At 40.6% G+C, this 13,819-nt stretch overlaps 1 protein-coding gene across 2 annotated transcripts in view; it reads right to left on the bottom strand.

The window, feature by feature from the left end:
- MYO7B (myosin VIIB) overlaps nucleotides 1–13,819 on the bottom strand; it is an 83,771-nt gene that overhangs the window by 24,984 nt on the left and 44,968 nt on the right. For both annotated transcript variants that reach the window (XM_069975476.1, XM_069975477.1), the window contains 13 exons: nucleotides 13,233–13,325; nucleotides 11,864–11,958; nucleotides 11,229–11,313; nucleotides 10,906–11,124; nucleotides 9,882–10,010; nucleotides 9,587–9,784; nucleotides 7,786–7,956; nucleotides 6,749–6,832; nucleotides 4,596–4,720; nucleotides 4,049–4,175; nucleotides 2,644–2,763; nucleotides 1,468–1,641; nucleotides 935–1,162 (listed from right to left, as the gene is read on the bottom strand). In XM_069975476.1, the coding sequence (XP_069831577.1) occupies nucleotides 935–1,162; nucleotides 1,468–1,641; nucleotides 2,644–2,763; nucleotides 4,049–4,175; nucleotides 4,596–4,720; nucleotides 6,749–6,832; nucleotides 7,786–7,956; nucleotides 9,587–9,784; nucleotides 9,882–10,010; nucleotides 10,906–11,124; nucleotides 11,229–11,313; nucleotides 11,864–11,958; nucleotides 13,233–13,325 (1,848 nt within the window). The remainder of the gene's footprint in view (nucleotides 1–934; nucleotides 1,163–1,467; nucleotides 1,642–2,643; nucleotides 2,764–4,048; nucleotides 4,176–4,595; nucleotides 4,721–6,748; nucleotides 6,833–7,785; nucleotides 7,957–9,586; nucleotides 9,785–9,881; nucleotides 10,011–10,905; nucleotides 11,125–11,228; nucleotides 11,314–11,863; nucleotides 11,959–13,232; nucleotides 13,326–13,819) is intronic.

Here is a 13,819-nt window from a genome sequence, read left to right as displayed (position 1 = left end):
CGTTTATGTGTATGAGAACCAAATAAAAATAATAATAAAAAAAAAAAACTGTGTTAGATAATAAACTTGGTACACGTATGCAACTTTTGTGTGACAGAAAACTGGCATACAGCTTTGATAAAATCCCTCCAAAGACTTATATCTACAGTTTAAATTTCTTTGTTATAAAAGTCTCTCTGCCTGTCAATCACCCCTGGGAGAGTGTTCTGACTAGTCACTCACGGCCCAGGCCCAGATGACTAGGTCCTGGCTCATCCCCTGCCTTGGGCACTGGAATCATAGATGTTTTACCACTAACTACAGTAAGAGTATGTTTACACTGAGTAAAATAGGCGCAATTCCACAGCGGAACTCTCCTGTGCGGAATTACGCCTGCCTTAGTGTGTCATATCATCTCAATGGGAGAGCGCACGCTCCTCCACAGCCGCCGCTCTCCGCTCAAAGAAGTGACATGTCACTTCTTTGTGCAGAGAGTGGCGGCAGTGGAGGAGCGCACGCCCTCTCATTCACTCACAGCAGGACACTGAGCACAGCGGGATTCCGCGGCAGAGAGATTCGCCGCGGAATTCGGGCGTATTTGCTCAGTGTGAACATCCCCTTACAGACAAACACCACACATAGGAGCTGTGTGGGAGCGCTGTATGCTGCATCTGGTAGCTGTGTCAGCTTGATCGTGGTGATTGGTTCCCCTAAGGGTCCATTTACACAAAGATTATCTGACAGATTATCGGCCAAAGATTTGAAGCCAAAGCCAGGAATGGATTTGAAAAGGGGAGAAATCTCAGGCTTCTCTTTATGACCTGATCTCTGTTTATAGTCTGTTTCTAACTTTGGCTTTAAATCTTTGGCAGATAATTTGTCAGATAATCTCTCTGTGTAAATGGACCCTTAATGCCAGTTTCAGTTAAACATCTTGTGACAGTTTCTCACTTACCTTTTCACAGCGATACTCTCCAAAGCATAGGCCACGTATCACCTGGTTGTAAATGAGATCAGTGCTCACAGGGTCATCTGAAGAGTTATGCCATGGTGTAAAAACTTCCTTGCGGAAAACGAGACGCCAAGGAGCATGCTTTTCTTGGTCTCCTCTTTCCCTGGCTAACTGCTCACACTGAGAGATACCATCCATCAGATGCTCAGATCCACTTCCCAGTGACCACACCTGAAGTTTATAAATTGAAAGATCATTGTTTTAGGGTATGTGCAAAGTATGGAATTTCCACGGAGACTCTGCCCGTTCCATAGGCTCCGTGATATTTGCTGTCGAATTTGGCCGTCCGCCCAAAGAATTGTCATGTGCACATACCCTTATTGATATACTAATGGTAGTTTACACTTTGTACTTATAAAGGTACTATATGTACTGATATAATGCAATTAATACACATGCATACATTCGTTTTATAGGCAATATTAATGTAGTATTATACATTACAATCTGTGTACATAAAAAAAACCTTCACAAACCTTATCATATATTGAGATATAAACAGAAAAACCAAATATATCCTTCATCTTTAGTTTCTGGGCAATATGTCTGCATATCTCCTTGGCAGAAGTGGCCGAATCTGCTTGGATGACCACAGTCTCACCAGTCATGATCCTGACAGGCACTTCTGGAGGTGCTGAACCTTTCAATGCCTAAAGAAGACAATGTAAAGATACAAATCACCTATAACAATATTGCAATTACAAAGAAGATTTATAGGGGTTATCCGCTTAAGTAAAATAGATGTTCAATCCACCCCCTCCCTCTGGAGAATAACAATCTATTCAATAAAATTGTTAGTCTCCAGAAGGGAGGTTTATTGAACATATATTTTACTTGAAGGAGAACACCAGGCAAAATCTATTCTTTAATATGTTATTACATAAGCAAATTTAGACAAAATCCTAATGTACACTTTTTATGAGAAATGCACATATAGTGATATTTCCCTTAATTTAGTAGATCAGACAGGCTTCAATATCTCTAAAAAAATGTGACGTCACAACCTGGGTGTATGTACCTGAAGTGTCCAGAAGGGGTCCAGAAGTATGTAAGTAAAAGTCTATGTAGAAAGTATATGTTGTATATGCAGAATGATTCCACTACATATACTTTCTCCATAAAATACATTGGTGGCTAACACACATTATGTACCTGAAGTGTCCAGCAGGGAGCACTGTATATTTAGGAGTATATGTTGAAGTATAGAAGTAGAAGGGAGGGGACAAGAGGGATCGGGAAGATTCCACTACATTTACTTTCTACATGGATTTTTACACAGACTTCTACTTCTAAACTTCTACATATACTGCGCCCCCTGCTGGACACTTCAGGTGCAAGAGACTTTTTAAAAGCAAACAATGCTTAAAAAACTCAGAAAATACTTTGCTCATCTCTTGCACTGTCCATGTCCTATCCGAGCTGTAAACTGTAGTAGATTTTTTGTGTAATTTGTGCAAGTTTCTAGTGTGAATTATGTTAATCTGCCAGGAAGTCCCGCAAAAATATTTGCACCCTTTGAATGCCAGAAAACAGATGAAGAATAATAAATTTCGCCCTAATGTCTGAAACATCAACAAAATCTTGAAAAATCTTGAAATCAATAATCACAGTGATACAAGTTTGAGGCATTTTTTTCAGATTATACTCTGTACCTGTAACTCTAACCAACTGGGAGGCTCTGACCGGGGACCATTAGCAATAGTTCGAATCAGCTGTTTCATACATACAGAGCTGTGTGCTATTTGTTTGCCACGGATAAAATTCTGCAGGTACTGTAAAAGTTAACATGATGTTAAAAAGATAAAACCTACTGAAGAAAAAGATATCTTCTGATTTTGTAAACAATTATGGTATTCAGTTAAAAGGGTTGTCCAGGGAGCAGAAGACCGCAGGAACTTTCCACTTCCCAGCACTTACTTTACTGTGTGCCTGTCGGGAGTGAGTGCCAGGGGGCAGAAGACTTAAGCCATTTTCTGCTCCCCAAATAGCCCCTTTAAAAATTATTTCTAGATTTCTTTTATTCTTTGTGATCTCACAAAGGGTTACAACAATAACCTGTGAAGGGTTACAACAGCAACTCATAATCAAAGCTTAGTATACAGTGTTCGTTATTGATCAACCTTATATACAAGAAGTTAGTTGGGCTGTGTCCACAGGGCACAACATTTTATTTATTGTAACTAACTTAATACACTGTATTGTAAGATGCACTGAATCTCCTTCATTCATTTCATTTTGTCTGGATTAAAAAGAGAAATGAAGACAATTCAAACATTGAAGCCTGGAGGAAGTAAGGAAGTCCCAGTGGATGTCCCAGACCCCCTGTGATCAGACTTTTATACCCTACCCTGTGAAAAGATGTAAGTTTGTAGTCGCTGGAATTCCCCTTTAAATATACACTCACCGGCCACTTTATTAGGTACACCATGCTAGTAACGGGTGGTCTTCTGCTGCTGTAGCCCATCTGCCTCAAAGTTGGACGTACTGTGCGTTCAGAGATGCTCTTCTGCCTACCTTGGTTGTAACGGTTGGCTATTTGAGTCACTGTTGCCTTTCTATCAGCTCGAACCAGTCTGCCCATTCTCCTTTGACCTCTGGCATCAACAAGGCATTTCCGACCACAGAACTGCCGCTCACTGGATGTTTTTTCTTTTTCGGACCATTCTCTGTAAACCCTAGAGATGGTTGTGTGCGAAAATCCCAGTAGATCAGCAGTTTCTGAAATACTCAGACCAGCCCTTCTGGCACCAACAACCATGCCACGTTCAAAGGCACTCAAATCACCTTTCTTCCCCATACTGATGCTCGGTTTGAACTGCAGGAGATTGTCTTGACCATGTCTACATGCCTAAATGCACTGAGTTGCCGCCATGTGATTGGCTGATTAGAAATTAAGTGGTAACGTGCAGTTGGACAGGTGTACCTAATAAAGTGGCCGGTGAGTGTAGATAGTATATGCAGTATGTACATTTTTTCCTGGCTTTCATAGGGTAATCCAGCAAACTGTCAGGGAACACAGATATTTTATTTATTTATTAAGCAAGACAGGTGATTTACCTTGGAGAATTTTTCTGTAGGTGTAAAGCAGCCCAGACAGAGTGAAAGTAGGACCCAGCCACGGGCATAGCTATTCCTGTTATTGTTCCCAGAGAGTTGCTTGCAGATTTGACAGTAAATTTCATCCCTAGGAAACAATGTCATTAAAGGAGACTTTTTTTAACTGTCAATATGCCTTTTCATCAGTATTATGATGGAACCATTATTATATATTGCCCTGTATCGTTCGGCCACAATATAGTGCTAATATGTGGGCTGTAGTTGGCAGTCCTATGTTGGCAATAATGCAGCAGTCTGATTATGTTATGTTTGAAATTATAACAAAAAAAATAATACTGCCTTCGTGACAAAACTAATATGGCCATGACAGGAGTGTTATAAATCTAATGAAAGTGTTTCCTTTGGATTATTTTATATGTTATATAATTTATATAACATCCCCTCTTCACTATTAATTTTTAAGAAGTGAATATCCCCCAATGAGTAGGAAAAGACTCCTTACCAAGGATGTGCAACTGTGCTTAAAAGTGTGCGGTACATTTCTCACCTTATTTCAGGCCTCAGGATTCCATTGCCGACAATAAAATGTGCTTTTTCCAACATTGACATGGGTTTATCAATAAGTGAGCTCTCCTCTGGAATGTCTGCTGCACTGCTCAATTGACTTGAAACCTAAAATAATAATAATAATAATCATAAAAAAATATGGCCTTCACATATATTTGTCAGCTCTCAATGCTGAAAGACAAAATGCATTTGAAAAATCATACTTATTACAAAGCACGGTATAAAAATTAATTTATAAGTCTGCACAAACACAAGGGGTAGATGGATAATGGTGCAAATCCTGGTTACGGAGGCAGTATTATTATTCAGACATAAACCTAATATGAGATAAATGGACATAGGCTAAAATTAGTTTCCTAAAGCAAGTGTCAGAAATGGCCCCTCAAAAAAAATTAGATCAACCATTCAGAGTAACCATAACGTAGTTTAAATAAGCCAGTGGTATCCATCCCATGGTTCTTAAAGCGACTCTGTACACACAATCTGCCTCCTCATACTACTTGTACCTTCTTACAGCTGCTTTTAATCCAAGATCTGTCCTTGGGGTCCGTTTGGCAGGTGATGCAGTTATTGTTCTAAAAAAAAACTTTTAAACTTAGTCCTGTGTCAAATTGGTGTGGCCTAGAGTGTGTATGCCCTAGAATTGCAAAGCCTTTCCTTCCCTCCTCCCCCAACCTCTTCATCATTAGGAATGCCCCAGGCAGGATTTTTCCTATTTATCATCTGTGTGAACACTGCACGGGGGGCCTTAACAATCCAGCTCATGTGCAGTGTTCACACAGGTGATGAATAGGAGGAATTGTTCTAGGGGCATTCCTAATGATGAAGAGGGTGGGGAGGAAGGACAGAGGAGTGTCGCAATCCCAGGACATGGGTACTCTAGGCCACGCCAATTTGACACAGGGCTGCAAGTTTAAAAGTTGTTTTTTTTAGGACAATAACTGCATCATCTGCCTGCCAAACGGACTCCAGGACAGATCTTGGATTAAAAGCAACTATCCGAAGGTACAAGCGGTTTGGGGGGGGGGGTCAGTTTGTGGGTACAGAGTCACTTTAAAGAGGCTGTCCAGACTTATAAAAACATGGTGGCTTTCTTCCAGAAACAGCACCACTCCCGTCCTTAGTTTGGGTGGTTCTGCAGCTTAGTTCCATTGACCTGAATAGAGCTGAATTATAATACCACACAAAACCTGAGGACAGGAGTGGCACTGTTTTTACAAGAAACTAGCTGTGCCTTTTCTGTATCTGGTAACCAGGGTCGCCGCGGCTCCGTGTCACTCGTGGCGATCGCCCAGACTGTGCAGCTAAACGGCATCACGCTCAGGCTGAGGGGCGGATCGCTCCGCCACTCGGTCTGTAGCATGCCAAGCTGCTGTGTATCTGGGATCAGAAGGTCGGACCAATGGTGTGCTGCTACGGCCTCCTGACCCAGTATAAAGTGTAGTCACTGCCAGCTCACATTGCTGGCTATTAGTTGTTCTGATACCAGCTCCCCAGTTCTTCCCTGCATTCTGCCCGATTCCCTCTCTATTGCTCTGCCTGGATTCTGACCTTTTGCCTGTCCCCTGACTACCCGCTTCTTCCTGATTCTGTACAGCGTTGCCGTTCGGTTTCTGACTTGGCAAGTTGACCTTCCATTATTGTGTTTGTCTGTCTGTCTGCATTTTATGTGTTGCACCTATTCAGCGTAGGGATTGCCTTCGTGGTTGTCCGCGACCGTTTAGGGTCGACCGAGGCAAGTGGGTAGGGTCAGGGGGTGGGTTCAGATAAAGCCCACTGTCTCTGTCCTGTCTGTGCTTGCCGGTCGTGACACATAGCTTTACAGAGGATAGAGCTAATCTTATTTATTTATTTGACAGTATCACAAAGTGTTGGATGAAGGTGGTGTCAGAGGTATAACCAGTAGTAAGAGGGAAATTGTGATCTCGCTGTATAGAGCTCCAGTAAGACCACATCTGGAATACTGTTTCTAGTTCTGGAGACCTCACCTATGAAAAGATATTGATAAAATGGAACATATCCAAAGACAAGCTACAAAAATGGCAGATCAAAACCTTTAAATATGTTAAGGGATTAACTTTAGGAGAGAAGTGTTTTTAATAATAACTTAATACTGCATTGTGCAAGTATTACCTGCCCAGCTAACTTTGATGACCTCTTCAACTTCATGGAGGAAATTTCTTTTGAGAATTTTGCCCTTCGATTCATTCTTGGTGACTGAAAAGGATACATTTTTAGTTTGATGCAAATGCTATAATAAGTTAATTATAGTTTATAACTACAAATGTGTTACTTGATTTTAAAGGGTAAACTTTAAAGGGGTTGTCCGGCGCTAAAAAATTATTCACAGAATAACACACATTACAAAGTTATACAACTTTGTAATGTGTGTTATGTCTGTGAATGGCCCCCTTCCCCGTGTCCCACCACCCCCACCCGTGTACCCGGAAGTGTGGTGCGCTATACTCACATGTCACGTGCGGACCACGGTCTCCGATCCTCAGCAGTGACGTCTTCTTCGGGCGGACGGCGGATCTTCCCGAGTGCCGGCCGCCCTCTGCAGCGTCATCCGAAGCTCAGCCGCGATTGGCTGAGCATAACTGTGCTCAGCCAATCGCAGCTGAGCAGCTGATGACGTGGCCGCGTCATCAGCCGCGATTGGCTGAGCACAGTTATGCTCAGCCAATCATGGCTGAGCTTCGGATGACGCTGCAGAGGGCGGCCGGCACTCGGGAAGATCCGCCGTCCGCCCGAAGAAGACGTCACTGCTGAGGATCGGAGACCGTGGTCGGCACATGACAGGTATGTATAGCGCACCACACTTCCGGGTACACGGGTGGGGGTGGTGGGACACGGGGAAGGGGGCCATTCACAGACATAACACACATTACAAAGTTGTATAACTTTGTAATGTGTGTTATTCTGTGAATAATTTTTTAGCGCCAGACAACCCCTTTAACCCCAGAAAAAAAGTTATTACAAGTGGGTTACGATGTAATGAAAATAAAAAAGAAGTTATAGTCACCTCCCTAAATGCTGTTTACAATACTGAATTGCAGGCCGGACTGGGGCCCGTCTCTTTAAACAGTGGCAAGTCCAGGTCCTGCATGCAAGCTAATACGGCTGCTTGTAAGACGTTTAATCCACACTCTTCCTTTTTTGATACTCACTTCTTGCATATTACTTTTCATTCCTGCCTGTAAATTGCTCTTTCTGGTTAATGTGTCATAGATTTGTGTAATAACAGAGCTGTTCTGGCTACTGGATCTGGCAGCATATAATGCTGGTTCAGGAGCATCGCCCATAAATCGTAGAATAATCTTCCAAACTGCTAACGATGCCTAAAAGATAAATACAATAGGATATACATAAAACATATAGGATCCATATGTACAAAAACTATCTGTCTCATTTTCAAGTTTGCAAGCTGGGCAAAATCAAATAATATTCCCATACAGAATGACCGATTCTAGTATACAGATAATCTTATATTACACTATACTGCTTTTTATATTTGACCCGATTTTTATTATTTCCTCCTTCAACAAGATAATCAGGAAGGAATAAGCCAATATGGGAATGTGCTGAGAGCATTCTTCCCTGAAAGTCTGTTTGTGAACGAAAGTTTTTTGTCCACTTACTAGCCCAAAAACTTTAAACACATGAATTTCATGGATGAATTCCAAAGGAAGACAGTATACTAGCTAGCGGCTACGCGAAAAACTGACAGTCAGTTCACACAATGGAGCGTGCAGCTGTTGCCGCACGCTCCATTGTGTGCAGTGGTGGATTGGGATGCGGGCGAACATGAATGCGCCTGCATCCCAATTCATCAAAAAAAAAAGTTTATCCGGCTGGTACTGCAGTACCGGCTGGGATGATCTTCTCTGACACCGGCCGTTCTGTGACCCGGCCGGGTCAAAGAACGGCCGTGTCTTACGCCATGTGAACATTGCCATAGGTTGTATCTCAGTTATCCAGGTGGTCCTCAGGCTGTATCCACCCTTTCCTTGGAGCAGACAGACAGTTGGAATCAGAACCTGAGAGTTCAGGTTCGTACAAACCCAAACCTCCGCCGGCTCATCTTTAATTTCAGTTTAACCTGACGAATGATTGTCTTAGTTGTTAGCCAGTTTTTGTCAGTCATTTAGCAACTTTAACCTAATTTGCATGGGCACCTTCAGTTTTTGGCTTTCTTTAAGAAACAGCACCACTCATCAAAATTGTAATGCTACAAACAACGTGGAAGCAGGGGTGGTGCTGTTTTTTGTCAGAAAGTAGCTGTGCTTTAATAATCCTGGATAACCCAAATGACAGTACCACTTTAAACTTCCATGTTTACCAGTGGCTTAAATCATTCATGTACTTTTTATGTCAGGCAACATTGAGGTGCCTCACTTGCATTGCTCAGCTATCTATAAGTCTTCTTTCTGATACGTTTTTGGTGTGTGCGTCTGTGGGGGAGGATTGTGTTATTCATTTGATCTGTTGACACCATCAATTTATTTGAGGGGTGTATTTCCTTCCTTTTTTGAAAAGCTTTTTCAATTAGCTTTGAGTAGCTATATGAATTAAATGTTTTGCATCTGTATTTGTTTGTCTGGTAGAAATTAGGGTGTTTATGCAGTACATCACAGTCATCTGTCAGTGTTTTGCCAAATCTAACATATCAGAAGACTGTCCAGTAGAGATGAGCGAACCTAACCCAAACGCTCAGCCCATAGGCTGTATTCATATTTCCAGGACACCCTAGGGCTGCTTCCAGCTTTTTCAGACACCGGTATTCAAATGCAGAGAGTTTGGATTCACTCATCTCTACTGTCCAGTCTTCCAGCAACCATTATGGATTTGGCTTTAAATTTTAAGTTCACTCTCTTCATTGAATTTCAATTGGTATTATAAAAAAAATTGTATAAATAAAACATCAGTATTAAAAGCATCACATATTTAATATAAGCTGGACAACCGTACTAGAACATCACCATGGTCTTCGTGATATAACAGCGGCTGATGTAACGTCTTCCGTATATGGATGTCTGTCGCAGAGCCTTGAAAGTAGGTAGCAGCAAACTTCGGAAAAGTGAATTCAGCCAGATGATCCACCACTTTTTCTGGCTCAAGTGGAATTGTGTCCAGGTCTATTTCATCTAAAGACTGTGAATCTAGGTCCTTGCAGAAGAATAGGTTTCATCAGATTGGTTGTACTTAGATAAACACATTTATATTATTTAAAATGAATCCATCCACTTATTTGATCAACATTTACCATGAGAGGTAGAAATCCAAACACTTGCTCAACTATTTCTAGGTTTTCCTTCTCTTGCTGTAGTAAAAGCTCCTTTTGGACCATCTTCCTTTTCTTTTCCATTGCCAATTGTTGCTGATTTAGTAACTCCTGTATTTAAAAAAAAGCAAATTCAGGTTTGCACACTTACTTTTTGACAGTGTTTGTAGCTTTAAAAGAAAATCATTATAAAAAAAAGCTGACAATGTTTAATTGGTTTTCATATAATTTTTTTTTTTTTACAATTTTATTGCCTTTTTTGTATTTTGGTCTTTTTTTACTCCAAATTTCTGGAAAATTAAAGAACATACTGTACTTAGGAATGATTAGGAATTATAAAAAAAATCTACAAATGTTTATCAAATTTTATAACCAAAATACACAGTTTAGGCTATGTTTTAGTTTTTTTGTTTCCTGGCCATTTTTCTTTACAGTCGTCATTTTGGGAACCGGCCAAAAAAGACTTTGGGAACACAGTGTAAGAGTTAAAAAAAGGCTAATATTACTGTGTGAAAATGGAAATTCCACAAAACTTAAAAATGACAGGCAGGAAGGGGGTTCAGGAATATAATAAAGAAAGTATACTTACCTGTTTCCGTGCCCTGTAGCGCCACTCTCCGACAGCCGCCCAGTGACGTTTTTGGGAGGCTTTCGGATAGGTCATGTCCCGCTCACTGATTGGCTAAGAAAGCAACCCATCAAGGAGGTACATGATGTTTCATGGGGGGCATCAGCTGTCAGCGATCATTAAGGCAGCTCTGCAGGGGCATGGGGATGGGTAAGTATACTTTTTTTTATTATGTTATCGCACCCCCTTGCCTGCCTCTGATTTTTTTTTTTTCATGAGAACTTTCCTTTATTGTAAAATGACCACTGAGTGCTCTAAATTTTTCCTCTATTTGCACATTTTTCCTCTATAGATATAGCACAAATCTTTAAATGGTTTCTTAAAGAAAAAAAAAACAAGGTAAAGCCAGAATGTTCAGTTTGCCTCTGTCATACTTACACTGTTTCTCATCCTCCGGTACATATTACGAGCCAGCATACCTCTGGTGTATGTCTGAAGAACAAGGGTGGCATTCTTTTGTCGTGCAAGCCTCTGTCTTAGTAGATAACCTCTGCACCTGGCCTGCAGTTTTGTAATTATTGCCTGAGATCTTTGATACTGTAGGCGTACATGTCTGCTTCTAATAAGTGCCTGTAGCCTTTGGAAACCATGTTGCATCTAAAACAAAAGAGATGGAACCTCTGAAGAATATGATGATCGCATTTCACTAAAAACTATAGCTCTGCAATGAATAAAAAGCCAATATAGTATAACGATATTACCTTGAGGTAGGATTTCCTACCATGGTAACCTCTCCACACAGCTTGAATCTTCACAGCAGCCTCTTTCTTCCTAAGAAAGCGTTTCCTGCAAAAAAAAGATACTTTAAGTCAATGAACAATTATAACAACATTACAGAACTTTGTTAAGGCATACATGAATTTTAGAATAAAAAAAAAAGTTAGTGCATGGTGTCATATTTCAAGCCACAACCCTTTTCACTAAGCCACACTCCATTGCCTCTAACACACGTCCCCTTGCCAGGCAGTGTGCGGAAAATGCCTAAAATACATAATGTGGTCGAAAGCATGTAAGCTATTGTTTTTTTCTTAAATAGATCCAGAAATCTGGTGCATTAAGAATAATACAGCTTAATAAGCACTGAGATATCCGTGACTACAAGCCCCAGAGTAGCTATACTGTTTGAGCAGAAATAATACATTTCTTGTTCTTTATCACGGGCTAATATGCTACAATAAAGGTACCAATTACACTAGTCGCCTGGTATTATCTAAAACAGCACATGAATGACTTGCGAAGTTTGAGTTGTGAAAGGGAGCATACAAAAAACTATTTCAAACAACGTCATGCAAAACACATCAAATGGTAATATTGTCTTTATACAATGCCACCATACCTGTCTTTAAATCCCCTTAATACCCTTTGAATCAGAACAGCTCTGGATATGAGTGCCTTTTCACGTTCCACCTCCAGTTTTGTATCATGCTGGTCCTGAACAAAGAATAGCGAGAAACAAACACTTTACTTTCCTGTTTGTATGGGATGTTCTTGCAGCAAAGGTATAGTAAAATCTAAATCTGAATATACATATCTCAAATCTACATATTGCACAAATCATTGGTTATAGTTTTTGCTTGGCATATTTTTAGTGATGGATGATGAAAAGAAGCAGTGCCCAATAAACCTCACTGACTATACTAGGAATGGTTTTGTCTGTAAAACATTAAGGGGGGGGGCTTTTATGAAGACCAGCGTACTCGTACACCAGTCTTAACTTAGGTTCTACACCCAACTGCCCCGTCAGATTCAATAAAAGGTGCAGGTACATATCCCTACAAAGTTCATGATCCTGATGAATTTCGTACAATGTAAGCCTATGCAATGACTGCTATAGGATAGGCATCCTGCTAAATCCAGTATATACATAATTTTTTTCCATTAGGGCAGGTTCTCACATGACATATTTGTCCAAAATGAATATCATGGTTCTGGATTTCGCTGTGGATCTGCAGTAAAATCTGCAACTGCAGATTAGAAACACGTAGATTTTTTTTTTAACTATAGGGTGAGTCAAAAGTTACAGGACACTGTTTTGTTTTATAAACAAAAGGGAAAATGACATATCTGAATACCCCCATGGGTAGAGGTACTTATCTTTATCTGTATGTATGAATAATGGCTGCCATCTTAAAAGCTGCCATAGGGCAAGTTTTTTTCCAATGGGAAGGGGGTCATTTAGTATATACAAAAACAGATTGCTGCAATCATTTGCAAAATCTCTTGTGGTTCAAATGTTATCAACACAGAAAGTTGCATCGGGAATGTTCCCTGTGATGCACAGTTATTTGACATGTTCAATGTATTGTCAATGGTGTTGTACACAGAGCAACTTTCTGTGCTGATAACTTTTGAACCGCAAGGGATATTGCAAATCTTATTGCAGCAATCAGTTACTGAGGCAAATCCCACTCTTCTTTGATATGCTACAAATACATCTTCCCATTGGAAGAATTTACCTTTGATCCAATATGGTGGTTTCAAGATGGCAGCCTTGCTATGGAGGTAGCCTAAAAGATAGCCCCACTCACCCATTGTTTGCTGGGTTTATCTTAAATAGTCCCTCATCTTTCCTGTTAAAATAAGACCTTTCAATGGGATGAAAAAACATGTAATCCTACTCCATCTTAGTCCAAATAAAAGCCTTCAGCATATGATTCTAGTAATGAATTATACTAGTTTGCCAGGATTTTTATTCAAAATCTTACCTTTAAAAAGAGCTTTGTCTTTCCTACTTTCCAGTCGCTATCTTTTCCAATGACAGCCTCTACAATGTCAGTGGAACAAGCAAGATGGTCCCACTAAAAGAGGGAAAAAAATGTTATAAATGAACAGTGACCACTATTAATACATTGATTAAAGCTGAATATGTTTTTTTTTGTGTTTAGTATTACAAAGCATACCTGTCACTTAAAAAAAAATCTTTTGACATGTGCTAGGGAACACTTAGACCACGACTGATCAGTTAAATGAGCGGGGACAGCAGCATGCTCTAGTGCGCTTCTCTTTCCCTTAAAGCGACTCTGTACCCAAAATCCCCCCCCCCCCCCCCAAAACACTTGTACCTTCGGGTTGGTTGCTTTTAATCCAAGATCTGTCCCGCGGTCCGTTTGGCAGGTGATGCACTTATTGTCATAAAAAATTTATTTTAAAATTGCAGCCCCGTGCCCTACGGGCGTATCTATGCCCTAAATTTGCACCACCCCCTCCGTCCCTCCTCCCCACCCTTTTCATCATTAGGAATGCCACTGGAACATTTGCTGCTGTTTGAACATTGCACAGGTCCTTAACGATC

Source organism: Dendropsophus ebraccatus, chromosome 6 (genome assembly GCF_027789765.1).
Source record: "Dendropsophus ebraccatus isolate aDenEbr1 chromosome 6, aDenEbr1.pat, whole genome shotgun sequence".
NCBI classification, from domain to species: domain Eukaryota; kingdom Metazoa; phylum Chordata; class Amphibia; order Anura; family Hylidae; genus Dendropsophus; species Dendropsophus ebraccatus.
The sequence above is the reverse complement of the archived record's forward strand: the minus strand, read 5'-3'. Positions and strand labels throughout refer to the sequence as shown.